Source organism: Zonotrichia leucophrys, chromosome 11 (genome assembly GCF_028769735.1).
Source record: "Zonotrichia leucophrys gambelii isolate GWCS_2022_RI chromosome 11, RI_Zleu_2.0, whole genome shotgun sequence".
In the NCBI taxonomy this organism is placed as follows: domain Eukaryota; kingdom Metazoa; phylum Chordata; class Aves; order Passeriformes; family Passerellidae; genus Zonotrichia; species Zonotrichia leucophrys.
The window spans coordinates 7,553,568-7,571,175 of NC_088181.1; the positions used below are offsets into that span (position 1 = coordinate 7,553,568).

General features: G+C 56.7%; 3 protein-coding genes across 4 annotated transcripts in view; 1 reads left to right on the forward strand and 2 right to left on the reverse strand.

The window, feature by feature from the left end:
* The window catches only part of ATP6V0D1 (ATPase H+ transporting V0 subunit d1), a 33,774-nt gene extending 27,206 nt beyond the window's left edge, over window positions 1–6,568 (reverse strand). The window contains exon 1 of the mRNA XM_064722928.1: window positions 6,381–6,568. Coding sequence (XP_064578998.1) covers window positions 6,381–6,510 — 130 coding nt within the window. The 5' untranslated portion in view covers window positions 6,511–6,568. The remainder of the gene's footprint in view (window positions 1–6,380) is intronic.
* Window positions 6,569–7,739: 1,171 nt separating this feature from the next.
* Window positions 7,740–10,132, reverse strand: AGRP (agouti related neuropeptide). Of its 2 annotated transcripts, none has more exons than XM_064723222.1 (4): window positions 9,937–10,132; window positions 8,944–9,143; window positions 8,623–8,717; window positions 7,740–8,010 (listed from the first exon to the last, which is right to left on the reverse strand). In XM_064723222.1, exons 2-4 carry the CDS (start codon window positions 9,125–9,127, stop codon window positions 7,819–7,821), a joined length of 471 nt encoding a protein of 156 aa, XP_064579292.1. In that variant the 5' UTR covers window positions 9,128–9,143; window positions 9,937–10,132; the 3' UTR covers window positions 7,740–7,818. The 2 variants fall into 2 exon arrangements, with proteins under 2 accessions (XP_064579292.1, XP_064579291.1); XM_064723221.1 differs by having other exon boundaries at window positions 8,623–8,735; window positions 9,937–10,095.
* A 1,620-nt stretch (window positions 10,133–11,752) lies between these two features.
* LOC135452824 (SNF-related serine/threonine-protein kinase-like) lies at window positions 11,753–17,182 on the forward strand. Its single transcript, XM_064723264.1, has 6 exons — window positions 11,753–11,902; window positions 12,721–13,347; window positions 14,787–14,928; window positions 15,088–15,300; window positions 15,401–15,538; window positions 15,684–17,182. The coding sequence occupies exons 2-6, from the start codon at window positions 12,759–12,761 to the stop codon at window positions 16,522–16,524; spliced, it is 1,923 nt and encodes a 640-aa protein (XP_064579334.1). The 5' UTR covers window positions 11,753–11,902; window positions 12,721–12,758; the 3' UTR covers window positions 16,525–17,182.
* Window positions 17,183–17,608: the final 426 nt, after the last annotated feature.

Here is a 17,608-nt window from a genome sequence, read left to right on the forward strand (position 1 = left end):
GTCCCAGTAGCACGGTGACTAATAAATGGCCTCACTGCTGAGCAAGCCCCGAGCTCTCCAAAAGCTCAGGTTCCTCACACAAGCTTGGACTCAGCTGGAGTTGGCCTCTGGCAGCAGGAGCAGCACCGTGGCAGGGGCAGCTGCCAGAGATCCCACACGCTGCAGGTCGATAAGGCTGCAAGGCTCTGCAGGGCCTCTTCCCCAGGTGCTGCTGAAAAGGAGAGAAACCTGCAGCTGGAGCCCAGCCCCTCCCGATGAGCTCCTCCAGATGCCCACAAACTACAGCACACGGCCTCAACCCAGGGATTGATTTTAAGAGATACATTTGCCTGTTCTGGCGTATTTCCAAGAGGTTCACACACTTTATGTAACAGACTGAGCCAGCATATGGCAAGGGAGCACTTGAATGACCACAAAACTTTTGTTCTCTCTCCTCCCCCGCAAAATCTAGGAAACTACGGCCAGGTCACTGCTCCCATAAAGTTGCCCCGTGCAAGAACACAGCTGTTTGTCAGAATGACAGTCTTTTTCAGCTGGGTAGGGTAGTGCTTGGGATCACCATGACATGCACTTACAGCCACCTCCTATCAACTCTCAAATCAGGCCCTCTGGTTTTCATGCAGTTGCCTGTACATGAGCCACAAACACAACCAGAGCTTAATCAACACACTGCTATGCCAACACCTGGACATTTCAGATGACATCTTCAGAAGAGACTTTATATCCACACTAATGCAACGATCCTCTCCTGCAAGTTTGCTTTGACATAACAAGGAACCAAGCCATTAGTCTGTCAGACATCTGTCAGTCAAAGCCTCTCCTGTGAGCCCTGCTCAGACAGGGTGATCCTGGCCCCATCAGCTCAGACTTCCAACCTGTCCTTGTTTCCTGCTGTAACTGCATTGCAGAGCTCTGAATCAAGTAAAGGGCTCAAACACTTCCAGGCAAGGACTGATCTGTCTTCTCACACACAGGCACAGAATCAGCTTCCACAACTTCTGAGCTGAACTGATGTTTTCACAAAAATTATCTGCTGTGACCTCGACATCTTCCTCCAAAACACCTGGGGCCACCACCGCCTATATAAAAATTCAGATATCATTTGCCATCTCCCAGGCTGGAGGCAGTAAGGCAGCTGAGGGATTACACAGCAGTCTGCAGATGAGCTCCATCGCCCACGTCTCCCTTCAGGAGACTGCAGTCATTACCATTTGCCTTGTTGCTGTTTGTTTGGTCTGTTTATAGCCACCTCAGACACTCCTGAAGCTGATTCTCTGAAAATCTTGTTCAAGAAGAACTCAGAGACCCTTTGTTCCCTGCAGGATTTAAGACCTTTCCTGTGGTTGCACACCACCAGCAGTGACGTGTTACCTCTTCTTCTCTGTTGTCAGGCAGCAAATTCATCTGAGCCACAGTGAGACACAGAGAAGCATCATCTTTGGCTCTTTCCTCCATCAGTAGCTCACCTCTGACTTTTCACCAGTTTGAGATGCCCTCAGCACCAAAGAGCAGCCTGTGTTTCTAGCTCATCCCTTCCTGGGACTGAACTCACTCCACTCAGAGCTTCAAACCCAGCACAGCCAGGCTGTGTTCCATGAGGAGCCTCTCAACTAGGCAGCCCCTTCCTAACCTGCCCAAAAGGCAAGGTAACCCCTCCTCATCTGCCTGCATCCCCAATAAGCTTTTTTCCCCCCTCCAAAAGCACACTGCTCTAGGTCACTCTGCAACCTCAGAAGCCCAGTGAGGACATCAGCCCAGCAACTCGTGCAAGGGATAAGGGAGAGGCAACAAATCACTGAGAAACTAAAACAAACAGGGCAGAAAACAGTCCCATGCTGCGGGAGCTGACAGCTGAGGAAAAACAAGATGAAAGCACTGAGCGGCTGCTGAGCAGCAATACCTGCCAGGAAACCCAGACAGCATCATCATCTCACAAGGGGCAGGACCCAAACAAGGGCTGAAGCTGCAGCACTACTGAGAAGCTGACCTCAGCTGCTGCTTGAAGTTCAGCTAGGAGAAGCCATGAAGCAGGTTTCTGCCTGGTAAAGGAGGCCAGAACAAACAGCAGAGAGCCTCTGCTGAACCCTGCAGGAAGCCAGTGACCACAGTGTTTGTTTGCCACCATGATCTAGCAGGCTATGGAAGTGCCATCATTCTTCCAATAAATGATGTTTTCCTGAAGCTTGATTTAACAGGAGAGTTGATGAAGCAGCCACAGCCAGTGGTTACACCCATACAGGATGCAGGACAAAGCACCAAAATTAGCAGGACAGCATTTTGGACACTGTTTTGTTGCTACACAAGAAGTGAGCATTCAGAGGACAGGAATGGTCTGTACTTTCTCAGATCTCACCTTGCCTGTAGACTCTGCCTCCTTTGGCAGGAGAAATCCCTTGGGGCAGGGGGTCAGTCCTGCTGCACAGTGCCAACACACAGGGGTCAACTTTTCACACAGACAAATCATCCTTGTGTGAATGTCAGTGAAAGGTCCCCAGCACATTAAGGCCTGGCTTCTACAGCCCCCGAGTTGAGACTGAACCACTCCTGGAGCTCAGGATGGATCTAAGCATGGCCACACCTTGGGACCATCAAGTGGCCTCTCCCTGCTTGGTAGCACAGTAAAGGAGCTGCACAGGAAAGGATCTATGCTGGTCCTCCTTCACACAGGGGAATATCATGAGCTCCACCAAAAGCACTCTTGAAGTCAGTCTGGAACTCTGCAACACCCTCACACAAGAGAGGACACACTGCCCATGTGGTTAGGCTGAAAGAGAAGCCTCCCTCCAGCCTTCTTGGGGTCTAAATTCCAGGGCCACAGTGATAAAACAGAAAAGAGACAGGTAGCACAGCCTCCCCTGCTCTTCTCTCATGAAAGGAGATGTGCTGAACACCTCAAAGCAATGGCAGCCTGCAGGGGAGAAAAAAGATCCTTGAGACAATGAAAACAAAAGGCCACACTGCCCACAGCCTGGTGTACAGAAGACAAACTCCATGAACAGATCCCACTCCCCCAAGTGCACACCACTATTTACAGGGCATCCCAGCTGTGCCAGCAGCATGGACAGAGGCACAGGCACCCACAGAGTGGTGGTGCTGAATGCACAGTCTCCAGAGGGCCTCTCCCAAAAGAGGCCCACAAGCTTGAGCCAACTCCTTGCCACTCCTCAGCCCCATCACCCAGCTAGAAGGTGACACATCCTGCTGCTGGATTTCACCCACCAATCACCTCTACAACACTGGCAAGTCAGAATGAAAGCAGCTCTCTACACTGTTGCTGTGGAAGCAAGAAGTAGTAGTAGCAATAGGATGCTCATGAACACTGACCTGAGGGTAAAGACACTCCTGGTTCAAGGTGCTTTTGTGCACTTCTTGGGCTCTGCACACTTTTTGCAGACCAACAGTAAAGCCAGTTGATAACCACCATTCCAGTCCCAGACTGAACTCTGCTGCTTAAAAGCATCACCAGTGTTCAACTCCATCAACAGCTTTTCATTCTCCTGACAGAACATCAGACCCCTGACAGGCCACCACAGCTTGAAGAGCTGTAGATGTCTCACCAATGTTCTGACAGTAGAAATCTGGGTGACTTCTAAGTTTGGTTGCCCCAGACAGATTCCACTCAAGCACAGCTCCAGGCTCACAGCACTGGAGCAGGGGAAAGCAGCTCCAGGTCCTTCACTGACACCTTGTGTCAGAAGCAGGAACTGGATACAGCAGCGACCACCAGGCAGGTTCCAAACGCTCCCAGCCCACGTGTGCTGCTGCACAGGGCCCCGGCTGAGGAACAACCAGAGCACCAGGACTTTTGGAACTGAAAGAAGGGATTAAATGTGTTATTGCTGAAGGGTTTAAGAGAAAGCTTAAATCAAAACAGCTCTCACATACACACCCTCAATCCATGTTTTTCTGCACTTCTTATGGCCAGCTCAGAGCCTGCCTGACCACACACAGCACATTTGGCCCTCTGTTTCTGACCCAACAATGGAGAGCTTGGATGAGATTACCTTGTGATCAGACAAGCAGAGACAACAGGGGATCATGCAGAAAAGCATGATTTCCTCCCTGCCAGCAGCACTAAACTGCCAGCCTGAGTCCTGAAGCAGACAAGTCAATCCCTTTATGCTTCCAGACTGACTTGGGCAGAGGGACACCAGAGGGAGCAGAACTTCAGACCTGGATGCACAACATCCTCCAAGAGCCAGATACTCAATTCCCAGGGCCAGACCCAGAACAGCCTTGGTCCTTCAGGCTTTCTCCATGGCCAGGGCAAACACTTGCTCCAGGACTGGGACTAACTGCAGAGCCAGACATAGGAGAAGCAGCAGCAAAGACTAAACAGAGAGAAGAGGAGAATGTATCAGTAATTTATGCCCCAGTACTTATTTTGGCTGCTAATACATCAGCCACTGCCTGGATTTAGGGCAGGTGAGCATCTGGGAGGGAAGGAAACATGATAAAAGTCAGAGGAGCACAGAAAACAAATACTGAAATGTGAAAAGCAGCACTAAAAGGACAGAGGAAAGAAATTGTTTGACCAGAGACCTATGTAAGTAATAAAGAACAATGCTCCTTTGAAGAAACATCCCTCTCCAAAAGGGCATGTGAGCCAAGGGAAGGAGTAACAAGACAGGCAGTGAATTTGGAAGAGCCTCCAGGTTCAGAGTGAAGCGTGACCAAGAGCACAGCAGCTGCCACCACAGAGAGCTGCTGGGGACAGAACAGCAACAATGCCATGGCAAACATAGGGGAACTCCAACGTGACTCATTCCAAACGCAGCCAGCACCACTCCAAGGGAGAACCACACAGCTTGGTTCAGAAACTGAGAAACAGAGAGAAAAGAGAAGCTCCAAGTACAGAAGAACTCCAAAGAGGAAGTTATCTGCAGGAAAGGTGAAAAAGTCACAGTTCAGGGCATGCTGAGACTTGTGACTACCAGGAGAGCAGAAGTCACTCCCACTGCTCTCTTTCAGGCCCTGGGCTCCACACCAGGAATGACAGTGACTGCTGCAAGCAAAGAGCTGGGAAAAAAAAAAATGAAAAGAGCTTCTGTCCTAAGTAAAAATATACTGGGGATTTTTAAGGTAGATACTGGGCCAAACACAGCACTCTGTTCCATTCTATTACAACCTGGAGCTGCTCACTCCAGGTAACCTTCATCCAGGGTTCAGCTGGCCAGGGATACATCTAAAGTGTCAATGCCAATTAACCACTCAGCAATGATTGTCTACATAAAACTGACAGTTAATTAATTTTTTTTAAGAAAGAATGATCCAATAATTATAGTTCCACTGATCAAAACAACCATCATCTCTGGATATGTGTGTTTCTAGTTTATTTCAAGACAGGCCTGGTTTTAATCTTTGTGATTTGTGGTCCAGGTTCTGTACACCAAAGAGTGAAAACTGCCAAGCTGGTCACTGATCAGAGGAACAGTTCAGCACCAACTAATTAAGATGATGAGCTGACCACAGGTGATGACAGAACTGCAGAATAGTTTGGGTTGGAAGGGACCTTCAAAGGCCATGCAGTCCAAGTGCCTGCAATGAGCAGGGATATCTTCAGCTAGACCAGGTTGTTTAGAGCTCCATTCAACCTGGCCTTGAATGTTTTCAGGAATGGGGTATCCACCACCTCTCTGAGCAACCTGTGCCAGTGTTTCGCCACCTTCATAGTTAAAAAAGAAATCCTCACAGTTCTACAAGTTTGTACACATTGATCTAGAAATAAAAATGATGGCTGGAAATCAGAATTAGCCTCAAAAGAGAACACCAAATCAGAGGCAACAAATAATTCACTGGTGAATTTACTCAGATGTGCACTACATTTTTTTCCACTAGCGATCTTTCAATAACAGCAGGTACTTTCCTAGGTGACCTGATCTCCTTAAACACTAATAATGGATATCAGGGATCTTAGGTAATACCAACAACCTTGTTTCAGGCCTTAAAAGGCTTCCTGCCCTTTAAGGAGCAAAGGCACAAACATGTCTCTCCAACAAGGCCTGTCAAAACCCACCAGGCTCCCAAAACCCGCAGGGTACAGCTACACGGCCACCTCAAGGAAGCAGCAGGAGCCCAAGTTCCCTCACAGCACTGCATCAGCTGTGCAATCACACGGCCGGGCTGACCGGGAAACTGAGTCAGCTGAGCGGGGTGAGGGGCCAGACGGAACACCGACCAGCCATGGGGTAAAGAGGGAACAGCTCCTTACAAACGCCGCTATCGGCTCTTTTCCCCACTGTCAGACAGCTCCTTCCCTCCCCTTGTCTCCCCACAGCCCCCCACCATCTCCCCTCAGCCCGGACATTCCCTCAGGATGGCGGGGAGAGGGGGGGGGGGGGGGCTGTCTCCGCTTGCCTCAGGCCTCCACCGCTACTCACCCTCCAGGCTCTCACACTGCACCAGGTTCACGTAGTCGCCTTGCCGGAGTATCCCCGCCTTAAAGCCACGCACCAGCCCCTCCAGGTAGCCGTTATCCACGTTGAAATAGAGCTCCGGGAAACACGACATGGCGGCAGCAGCGGCACAGGCAGCGCTACCGCCCGCCGCCTCACGTGACCGGCCGCCTCACGTGGCCGCGGCCCCTTCCCGGCAGCCATCGCGGGGCGGGAGCGGCCTGAGGGGATGGCGGCCGCCATGAGCGCCTGCCCGCCGTGCCCCTGCTCCGGCTGCACTGCGTCCGGTGTGAGCCTTCCCTTCGCTCCGCCTAAGCCATGAGCCCCTTCCCGCTGTGCCCACCGTTCCCCTGCTCCGGCTGCACCGCGCCCGGTGTGAGCCTCCCCTTCGCTCCGCCTAAGCCGCCGTGAGCGGTACAGGCACAAGGAGAATACGCAAGTAAAGTTCGCAGTGTCGCCTGCTGCCGAGACACCGCTTCTACTAGTCGGGAAATACCTAGCCAGTTAAAGGGCTTTGCTAGGAGCTGCTCTGTGAAAAAATAAAATAGTTTTGTTTGATGTAAAGGTGTTGTAAAATGTGGGATATGTCAAGGTTATATTAAGGCAAGATGGCTTTTGATACAAGACCTCTGTGTACTTTCAAACCTAATCAGGAAGGAGGCTTAATCAGTAGAACAGGCAGCAGCCAGTATTCCTCACTCAAGAATATCCCAGAACAAGCTTTAAGGATGCAATAAGTCAAGATGGTGATGTATGGCTACACGTACATTGTAAACCTAGTGAAATACTCGAGGTCCATGTATCCTAGGGGTGAACTATCTGCATTGTAACACCAAAAATCACACCTGCAGGGTCGAAAATATCCATAGCTGAAGGCCCTTCCCCTGAGCATGAGTAGAAGTTACCTGGATTAAGTTACATGATTCCTATGGGAATAACAAACCAATTTTAATAGAGGGTCTGTCCTTGTGAAGTCACTAACCCTGAAGTTCTCTGTGTAAATAATGGCACAGAAAGCCTGGTGGGGTGTGCTGGATTTGTGGAACAGCACCGAGCACCCAGGCTGGGGCAGCTGTGAAATAAACAATCGATGTCTCTGTGAAGTGTGTCATTATCAGCTTGGTACGCAGCAAGGAACGAGCCCAATTTTGTGGGTAACAGCAGCATAGCCAGAACATCGCCCCGGGGTGCCCCTGCTGCTGAAACAGCACTAATAGATCCGGGAAAGGCACATGTGGTTTGATGTGGATGTGTGGACACTGCCCAGCCGTGCACAGCCCACCCTCACCTTGCTGCCACCCCCCGAGAGCCCGTCACACCATCCCCACTCTGCAAACCAAACGCCTTTTGCAAAGGGCTGGTTTATTGGAGCTGCAGAGCAGGAGGCACACGCAGGGGCAGGCAGCTGGCAGCCCCTGGGGCGCTAGTTCTTGCCGCAGGGGAAGGTGGTGCTGATTTTCCTGCAGTAGCAAAAGGCGTTGAAGAAGCGGCAGTAGCAGGTGGCACAGGGGTCGCAGCAGGGGATCTGGTGGCCCAGGCAGGACTCCAGCAGGCGGACACAGCGGCGGGGGGAGCGCTCCTCACGGCCCTCGGCTTGCAGCTCTGTGGATGATGCCTGCAGGGGAGAGAGGAGGAAGAGGAGGGCAAGAGCTGGTCCTGGACCACTGTGCCAGCAATAAAGAACTGTGTGGGGAGAGAGCCAAGAGTGGCTGCTGAAGCTTGGCATTGTGGAGGCTTCTTTTGTGTTCAACTCCAGGCTCCATTTTCTGTTGGAAATCACTGCTGAGCACTGTGGACTCTCTACAGGCCTTGGTGCCTCATCCACGGTGTCTCAAGGCCTTTCTGCACACATTTATTTTGAAGCACAGCTTGGACTTTAGAAAATGGTGCTGTGTCTTCTGCCCAAACAGAGCCACCAGGGCTGAGCCAGGCAACACAGGGCACTGCCCAGCGAGCTCCTGCTCTGCAGAGGCTTCCTGGGCTGCACTTGAGCTTAATTAAATGGATTACAGGAGCACAGGCTTGGACCACTCTCTTTTGAGTGCTGGAGCCCCTTGCAGGTCTGGGCAGCCTCAGCTCATCCCAGCTCCTCAGGTTTTGGACAGTCCCATCCCAGGCTGCACCGTGCTGGCTCCAAACCCCCAGCCCCAGGGACACAGAGGAGGCTGCTGTGGCCTGAGGCCGCCCCGCTCTTAGGGTGTCTGTAAGAAAGCTCAGGGAGCCATACCTGTGGTTCCAGCAGGCTGCCTCTCTGCACAAGGCCACCATCAGCTTCTTGGACCCCCAGGGCCATCTGCTCAAACCCCAGCCTTGGGAGAGCTCCTGTGAGATACAGAGAGACTGCACAAGGAGGCTGCTGGAGGGTCAGCTCTGATTCTTCTCCCTTTGCTCGTGTGTCCCCATAAAAAAAAAACAAACCCATTCCCTGTGGGCTGCCAGGCTGCTGTCACTAGCCAGGGCCAGGAGAAGCTGTGCTGCTTTAAGGGGATGCCCAGCTCAGTTTTGGGGCCCTGGGTGGGCTCAGTGAGGAGCAGGGCTCAGGACTCACCTGCCGGCTCCGCAGACGCCTCCTTGCCCTTGCGCTGCAGGCTGGCCTGGCGGGCTCTGTCCACCCGCTCCAGCCCGCCGCTCGCCTTCTGCACGTGGCCACAGCTCAGGTCAGCAGTCCTGAGGTCCAGCACAGCCTGGATCCCCTGCAGCAGCCCACAGCACAGCAGCAGCACGTTCAGCATGGTCCTGGGGGACAACCTGTGCAGAGGGGCCTGGCTGGCATCAGCGCACTGGTGGCAGCCCGGCCTGTCCCTTCACTGCCATCATCCCCTGCCACCCCAAGAAGTGCCATGTCAGCCTCTGCCAGCACAGCCACCACTCCCAGCTTGTTCCCTCGGACCTGAGAGCCTTTTTTTTGGGCCTACAGACACCTGGGAGCAGGAGCCCCCAAAGCTCTGTCATGTGCTGTGAGGCACTCCACATGGGAGCACATTCATGATCTCCCCACAGAAAGGGGTGAGCAGCAGAGAATGGACTGAGATTTGATCTTTTTTGTGTCAGTTCAGGTTCTCCTGCTTGACACACAGCAGCCACCAGACCTGAGATGCACAGCATGTGGCCAAAACATGTGACATGGCTCCTGCCAGGCTCTGAGCCTGGAAGTGCCATTCGAATGTGAGTGCTGGACAGGAGATGGACCACAGCACACACAGCTGGGGAACAGGAGAAGCTGCAGGGCCAGGCTGTGGGCTTTGGGGGCCTGAAAGCTCTAAAAAGTAAGTGACCTCTTAGGGAGCAAAAGTAAAGGGGCCCGGAGGTGGTATCCACCAAATGTCAGCCAAATCCTTGGAAAGCCTGTTCCTGCTGCTTGGGCAGCCTTGAGGTTCCAAACCTGGCTCCAGCAGCCCAGTGCTGGCCCGTCCTCATCTCCCCATCCCACAAAACCACCCAGTTGTTTACTGGGAGAGACCCCCCTGCACTGTGGGGAGCCCCCCAGCCGTGGGGTCACATCCCACACGCTCCCAGGACCCCTCCCCTGCCAAGCACTGACCTCTCCAGCAGAGAGGGCGCTGCTGTCGCTGCTCCACTGAGCTCGCTGGAAGCGCTGCTCCCGCTCTCTGCCTCAGTGTCCTCCTCCCCACATGTTTACTGGCATTTATATCAGCTCTTTATTAATTAAGTGCTGTGGCCACATGACTTTGCTAACTACCAGGTAGGTGGGAGCCTCTGGAAAATGGGCTTTGTCTGGATGGAGAGGCAGCCAGTGGGGTGGTGCATGGGACGGGGGGGGCTCCTGCTTTGTGCCTTGCACAGCTGCAGGAAGGAACAGTCCCTGTTAGCTCTAAACTCCCAGGTTTTTTGGAAGTGATCCCCACTTCCCTTTCCAGCCCACTTCCCTTTCCAGCACTAAGCCTGAGGACATCTCCTAGGTCCTAAATACAGAAATAGCAGGGCTACAATCTCCTCACCAAAACGATGCCAAGCTTGACTGGTTTTCAAAGGGAATGCTGCCTATCTGTATCTCCTGGCAAGCATCCACTCACGGTGCAGAGCCTCTAGAAGTCCTCCAGCTCCTGACCACATACCATCTGCAGATTCTCCAGGCTTCCACCTGTGCTAACTGCATCTCTTACTTGTGTCTTGTTTGGAAAACCTGCATCTCCCCAGAGCCAGGCTCCTTTGGGGAACACTTGTGGCCTTGAGTGGCTTCAGCCCTGCAAGGAATTGGGGGAATAAGACATAACAAGAAGGGTTCAGCAGCTTCTGACATCCCCTGGAGGAAAGGCTGACAGCCCAGGCTCTGCCCAGGCTCTCCCCTAGGCGGGAGGACCCCCAAGGCCTCCCAGCCCGTCCTCAGCAGAGCGTGAGCCACTGCTCCCGGATGCAGCACCACCTCTGGGGCTCTTGGCAGGCTTCCTGTGCTCCTACATCCCCTGTCCTGGCATGATCAGATTCCTGCTGCATTTGAGGGACAGGCTGAGCAGGCACAGGACCAGTGAGGAGCTCATCTGCCATGTGTCATTTTCTCCAGCTGTGCGTGGCTGCTGGAAACACTCAGTACCCGTCTGGGTCCCCCAGTGCACAACACCCGGTCAGAATCCCCTGCCACAGCACCTGGATGCCTCCTGCACCCCATATGCCGGGACAGAGTCACCTTGGGTGAGAGGCAGGTTTGGCAGCCCCGTCCATTCCCGGGGCGCAGGTGGGTGCCGGGTGTCCCGTCCAGCCCCGGCTCCCCCGTTCCCCAGCCCTGGGGAGCCCGGGCCCGCAGCCGGCGCTGCCGGGGCCCCGCTGGCCGCAGCCCCCGCACGGAGCGCTCGGCACCGCTCATTAGGGGCTGTTTGCAGCCGCCGGGGCCGCGGGCCAGGACTTCTGGGAAGGCATTAGCGGGAACGAGGGCGGCCGCGCTGAGAGCTTTTTAATCTGCAGGAGCAACATCTGCTTTGTGCGCATCCCGATGGCCCGTAACGAGCTAAATGAGGCGGCCGGCCGCTCGGCGGCCGCTTCCAGGAAAAGACCGGCTTAAAGCGAGGGGGAAAGGGGGGCCAGGGCTGCGCTCCCGGCTCGGTGCTCCAGGCTCCAGCGAGGGAGGGAACGGGTGGTGGAATGGGTTAGTGGCACAGGAGAGATGCCCGTGAGCGAGCATCCCGGGCAGGAGCCCACAACGGCGGGACCCTGCGGAGACAAGCCCGGGCTGGGGGCTCTGTCTCTCCTCCTGGAAGCATCCAGGCAGGCGGGCGGCTCGTTTAGCTCATCACCAGCCCTCGTTACCGCTAGGGCCAACCGAGTCCGCACTACCCCAGGCAGGCAGTAACGAGCCGGGCCCGGGGCTGCCTCTCCGGAGGTGCGATGAGCATCGCCCCGGCCTCAGCCCCGCCGGGCCGGGCCCTTTAAGGCGCGATCCCGAAGCCGCCCTGACGTCAGCGGGGCGGGCGCGCCCGGGCACCGCAGCCCCGGCGGTCGCAGCTCCGCGCCCCAGCGAGTGCGGCTCCGCCGGGGCGCACCGGGTGACAGGGGTGGGTATCGGGGTGCCCGGGGCGCTAGAGGGGGAGCGGGGGGGTGCCCAGGGTGCTGAGGTCATGGGGTGGCACGGATGTTGGGGATTAGGGATGAGGATACAGGAGTGACAGGGGTGCTGGAGAGCTGAAGGTTGGCGTTATGGGGGCGGCCCGGAGTGCTGGGGACTGGGGATGGAGGTGTGGGGGTGCGCAGACGTGCTAGTAGTGGAGGTGAGCATATTGGGGTAGCCAGGATGCCGAATATCTGGAAGTTGGTATTATTGGGGTGCCCAGGATGCTGGGGTCTGGGAGTATGGGGTGACAGGGGTGCTGGCGATTTGGAGGTAGGAGTATGAAGTGCTCAGGATGCTGGGAACCAGGAGAGCAGGAGTATGGAGCTGCTCAGGGTGATGAGGGACTGGAGGCAGGAGTATTGGGGTGCCCAGAGTGCTGCAGTACTGGAGGAGAGGGTGTCAGGATGTCCTGGGGTGCTGGGAAGTAGAGGGATGTATTGGGATGTCAAGGATGCTGGGAATTGAAAAGGGGGTGTTGGAGTGCTCAAGATGTTGGGGACCCAGACATGGGGATTATGGGATGTCCTAGGAGATGGAAGATGGAAGTATTGAGATTCCCAGAGTACTAGGAACTGAAGGTGGGGATACAGATGGGGGGGTTTAGGTCCTGGGATGGGGACTGGGAGGTAGAGTGTCAGGGTGCCCAGGCTGCTGGGGACCTGATGTCCTGGCAGTGCTGGTGTCAGTGGTGCTGGGGGACCTGGTATTTGGGAGCACCCCGTCCCTCACCCCACACTGCTCAGCATCTCCTCCATCCCACAGCGCCTGCCTGATGCCTGTCCCCACCTGAGGGCACCGCCATGGCCGGGGCGCAGGGCTGCGGCGAGGCCAAGATCGCGGGGCTGTACGACCTGGAGCGCACGCTGGGCAAGGGCCACTTTGCCGTGGTGAAGCTGGCCCGGCACGTCTTCACTGGGCAGCGCGTGGCCGTCAAGGTGATCGACAAGAGCAAGCTGGCGGGGGAGGCGGCGGGGCAGCTCCTGCAGGAGGTGCGCTGCATGAAGCTGGTGCAGCACCCCAACGTGGTGCGCCTCTACGAGGTCATCGACACCCACGCCAAGCTGTACCTCATCCTGGAGCTGGGTGATGGTGGGGACATGTTTGACCACATCATGCGGCACGAGGGCGGCCTGGCCGAGCCGCGCGCCAAGCACTACTTTGCCCAGATCGTCCATGCCATCTCCTATTGCCACAAGCTCCACGTGGTGCACCGCGACCTCAAGCCCGAGAACGTGGTCTTCTTCCAGGAGCAAGGGGTGGTCAAACTCACCGACTTTGGCTTCAGCAACCGCTTCCAGCCCGGCAAGATGCTCACCACCAGCTGCGGCTCCCTGGCCTACTCGGCACCAGAGATCCTGCTTGGGGATGAGTACGATGCCCCGGCTGTTGGTAAGGGCTGAGGGGGACCCTGAGGACTTGCCTTCCTCCTATCCCTGGCCTGGAGCATGGTCCTGCCAGCTGGGTACCACCTCCCACTTGGCCCCTTACACTAGGAGCACACGGTGGCACTGCTGTCCCTGCAAGGAGCAAGCCTGTCCCTTGGGTGCTTGGCTGCCCAGCCCTGCCCTGGCACAGCAGGGTCCTCCCTGCAGAGACCATCCTGGCATCCACAGAGATCCCACAGAGTGATGGTTGCCAGAGAGGGGAAGAAGCCCAAGCAGGCTGTGAGCCTGGCGTGGCAGCCGCCAGGAGAAGCAGTGTGAGCATACAGCTGCCAGCAATCTGGCGCTGGTGGTTATTTGGCGGGGCGAGGCAGGAAGGAAATCTGCTCGGGATGCTGCTCTTTGGGCGGAGGGACTCCGAAAGTTTCCTTTGCTCCATTCCCACCCTGAAAACCACTTCCTTCCCATGGCTCCCAGTGCTCTTCCTCCCCGGGTGCAGGGGAGGTGCAGGGGTCTGGGGAGACTGTCTAAGGGCACAGGGAGCTGGGCTGGGGGCTCCAAGAAGCTCTGCTGTGACAGAGTGGACGTGGGAGGGAAGCAGGATCCGAGCTGGCTGGCTGGCTGGAATTAGGGCAGGAGGATTTAGCAAAGCAAAACACGAGCCCTTAAAGGCAAAAGCCCAGCGTTGGCTCAGGGAAAGGCGGATCCTGAGTTGAGAACAGGGATAGCTTATGGAGGCGGTAGAAAAATAAGCTGGTGGCGCTGCAAAGGGAAATGAAGAGAGAAAACTGACGCAGATGAGAAATTTTCGAACACTTGACTTAAGCAGCTGAAGGTATTAACGGAGCGCCCCAGGGCGTGCTCAGCATCCTAAATCCCAACATCTGCAGGAATTTGTGTGCTGGGCAGGAGGAGCCAGCGAAGATGCTTCTGGCTCTATCCCTGTCCCCAGGTCAGGGCAGCAATCCTGCTCCAGCTGGTCCCCATGCAGCTGGAGAGCCTAGATCGGTGCTATGTCCCTCTCTGATTGCTGTAGTGTCTCCTAAAGCACAGCCCAATGCCAGGATGGTTGTGGTGGGGTTTGGGAATCAGGAAGCTGAGGAATGACATGAAACAGTGCCATGGGTGGGTACATGACCGGGGGGAGCGGAGAGGGGGGCAGAGCTCAGGGCCAGGTTTCCTGCCCCTACCTGGACAAGGTGATAACACCTCAACTGCTTTGGTGAAGTCCCTTGAGACCTGTTTGGATGTAGGGATGGGAAGGTCCTTCCCTGCCTTGGTGGGAGTATGGTCCCCCTGTCCATGGGGCAAGACTTGGGGGCTGTTACTTCCAAGGAACATCCCAGTGAGCACTGGTGGGCCAGCCCCTCCTCTGGGGTCCTTGGGGTGGGGAATCTCCTGGGCCATGGTGAGTGCAACCTGAACTGCTGCTACTGCTTCTTGCAGACATCTGGAGCCTGGGAGTCATCCTCTACATGCTGGTGTGTGGCCACCCCCCGTTCCAGGAGGCCAACGACAGCGAGACCCTCACCATGATCATGGACTGCCGCTACACCGTCCCCCCGCACGTCTCGGCACAGTGCGCTGAGTGAGCACCACCCCCTCTCTGTACCCCCAGCTTGCTGCCCCGGGGTGGCTGCCCCAGCCCTGGCAGATGCCTGGCAGCTCAGGTGGGGAGAGCAGGCAAAGCTGCTTGCTTTGGGATTCACACAGTGCTGCAGGGTTGACACGTCACTCCTTTCCCCAGTCTCATCTCCAGGATGCTGCAGCGGGACCCGAAGCAGCGAGCGTCCCTGGAGCAGATCGAGGGCCACTCGTGGCTGCAGGGGGTGGACCCGTCCCCTGCCAGCCGCTCCCTGCTGCCCCTCACCTCCCACAAGCGCGTGTCTGAGGAGGAGCACGAGATCATCCTGCAGGCCATGGTGTGCGGGAACATCGCGGATCGGGACACCATCCAGGAGTGAGTGATGGGCTGTGGGGCTGGGAGCCCCCGTGAAGGGCTCTGGGGGTCCCTCCAAGCACGGCCCTTGTGTGTGCTGCAACTCCCTGGTCTCGCACAGGGCGCTGGAAGCCGACCGCTACAACCACATCACGGCCACGTATTTCCTGCTGGCAGAGAGGATGCTGCGGGAGAAGCAGGAGAAGCAGGGCCACCGCCTCAGTCTCGTTTACAACCTGGCCAAGGAGGTTCAGAGCAGGTGAGCCCCCTGCTGCCCCCATCCTGTGTCACCCTCCCCACCATCCTGAGTCCCCAGTGCAGGGTCTTGGCCGGTCCCCTGTCCTTTTCCTTGTCCCAGCCCTGTGATGCCCAGCCAGTACTGACACCTCTCTCCCCTTGCTCAGGCCCAACCTGTCAGACACGTTTGGCTCTGCGGGCAGCGCCGGCAGCCTCCTGCCCTTCACCGAGATGGGCGGCCTCGCCGGGGCGTCCCGGCTGCCCCCGGGAGGGGACATCGGCGGCCGGCAGCCCACCGGGACCCTGCTGAAGGTCCCTGCCGTTGACACCACCATCACCAAGAGCACCCCGGCCCTGCAGCAGATCTGTGAGGAGGAAGAGGAGGACGACGAGGAGGAGGAGAGGCCCAGCGCAATGGAGAGGAAGAGCAGCTCTCTGAACCAGGAGCAGATGCGAGCCTTCCTGCGCGCCCACCGCCCGCCCGGCCGCGGGGAGGTCTGGGGGCCGGGGGCGGAGCTGGGGGGCCGGGGAGGGCGCTCGGGGGTGGCCTGGGCTGGGAAGGGAGTGAGTGGGGGCCGGGGTCCCCCCGTGCTGCGGGGAAATGGAGGTGAGTCCCTAAGGAGGGAGGAGGACACAGAGCCTGGGGGCTCCTCAGCAGAGTTCCCCAAGGAAAGGGGAGCCGTCCTGTCACCCCAGAGCAGCTCAGCTGAAGTTCCCCAGGTACTGGGGGCAGAGACAAGTCCTGCCACCCTCCCAAGTCCTGCAGACACGTCCCCAGGGCAGGGGGAGCAGATCAGCCCGGCCCAGCAGTCGGTGGAGAGCTCAGGCCCTGAAGGGGGCGCAGAGAGTGTGATCAAGCTGGACCCGGGCAAGGGCAAGGGGGGCAGCCTGCGGGACCGGCTCCTGCAGTTCCCGCTCTGCGAGAAAGCCCTGGCCTTCAAACTGCGGCCGGGCTCCAAGGAGAGCCTCTTGTCACTGGGGCAGTTCAACTGCTGCCATGTCATTTAAGGCCCCGGGACTGGCCCTGCTGTGGGACTGGGAGGGCGCCCACTCCCCTGCCCTTGGTCTGTGGTGGCTGTGGGGCTGGTGGGTGGCACAGTGCCCTGCTTTGTCACCCGCGGTGGCCACCCTGCCAGCATCCCCCCAGAGCCCGCTATGACTGACCAGCCCCCAGACAGGCCTGCCCAGGGTGAAGCAGACTGGGGTCCATCCCAGCACCGGCCAGCGTGTCCCCAAACCTCTGGGACAGCACCATGACCCTGCTGGAATGGGATGGACCACGACACTTTTTTAACTACTAGAAATAATTTTTTTAAATAGTCTATTTTAATGTAATTAAATAGAGATTGCTATATCCCCCCCAGACCCCTGAGTGCCCCAGCCCCACAGTGTGCATGGCCCGGGGCTGGGCTGTCCTGCCTGCAGCCCCCCCAGCAGCCCTGGCCGGGGCCAGGCACAGCCTGGCCCGTGACCCCAGGCTGTCCCCGGGGCCCTCCCTGCAAATAAGCTTCCTATTTATTATCTCTTTGTTTTCTTGCTGGCAAGAAATGAATGACGACGGAGGCATGGGCCAGAGCTCGGCCTGAGCCGTGGCACATGCCCTGGAAGGATCGGAGCCACTGGGAAGCAAAGTTTGTCAGGACAATAAAATAAACTCGTGGGTTGATGTGGGTGCAGTGTCATTGCAAAAACATCACTGTCCCAGGGATGGCTTCCCTGGCACCAGGGGTGGCTTTAAGGGAGCATCTGCTTGAGCTGGGGTGGGCAGGGACCCAGATTGGAGCTCAGGGCAGCCCCAGATGAGAGTAAGGACAGGGATGATGAACGCCCAAAGGTGAGAGAAGGGCTGGGCATGACAGGCAGGTGAAGGGTGCTGCACACCCCCTTGAGAGTCAACAACACAGCCCCAGGGTGGCCCCCAGTAGGTTTCCTCACTCTCAGTCTGCCATCCCTGAGCCCCCAGTTTCAATTCAAGCCCAGCCCAGGCTTCCTTCCCTCCAGCTCTGCTGTTCCTCTTCCTTTTCTATCCATCCTCCTTCTCCCTCCTTTCATGTGTACCCATGATAGCTCCCTTGTCAGTCCTCATCATCCA

Excerpts from the sequence above, each read along its gene's own strand:
- AGRP (XM_064723221.1), bottom strand. The coding sequence starts at position 9,127 with ATGCTGAACGTGCTGCTGCTGTGCTGTGGGCTGCTGCAGGGGATCCAG. Across the intron at positions 8,736-8,943 it reads GGCGTCTGCGGAGCCGGCAG|TCTCTCTGTATCTCACAGGA; the intron begins GTGAGTCCTGAG and ends CTCCTTGTGCAG. Across the intron at positions 8,011-8,622 it reads GCAGCCTGCTGGAACCACAG|GCATCATCCACAGAGCTGCA; the intron begins GTATGGCTCCCT and ends TCTCCCCTGCAG.
- LOC135452824 (XM_064723264.1), top strand. The coding sequence starts at position 12,759 with ATGGCCGGGGCGCAGGGCTGCGGCGAGGCCAAGATCGCGGGGCTGTAC. Across the intron at positions 14,929-15,087 it reads GTCTCGGCACAGTGCGCTGA|TCTCATCTCCAGGATGCTGC; the intron begins GTGAGCACCACC and ends TCCTTTCCCCAG. Across the intron at positions 15,301-15,400 it reads GATCGGGACACCATCCAGGA|GGCGCTGGAAGCCGACCGCT; the intron begins GTGAGTGATGGG and ends GGTCTCGCACAG.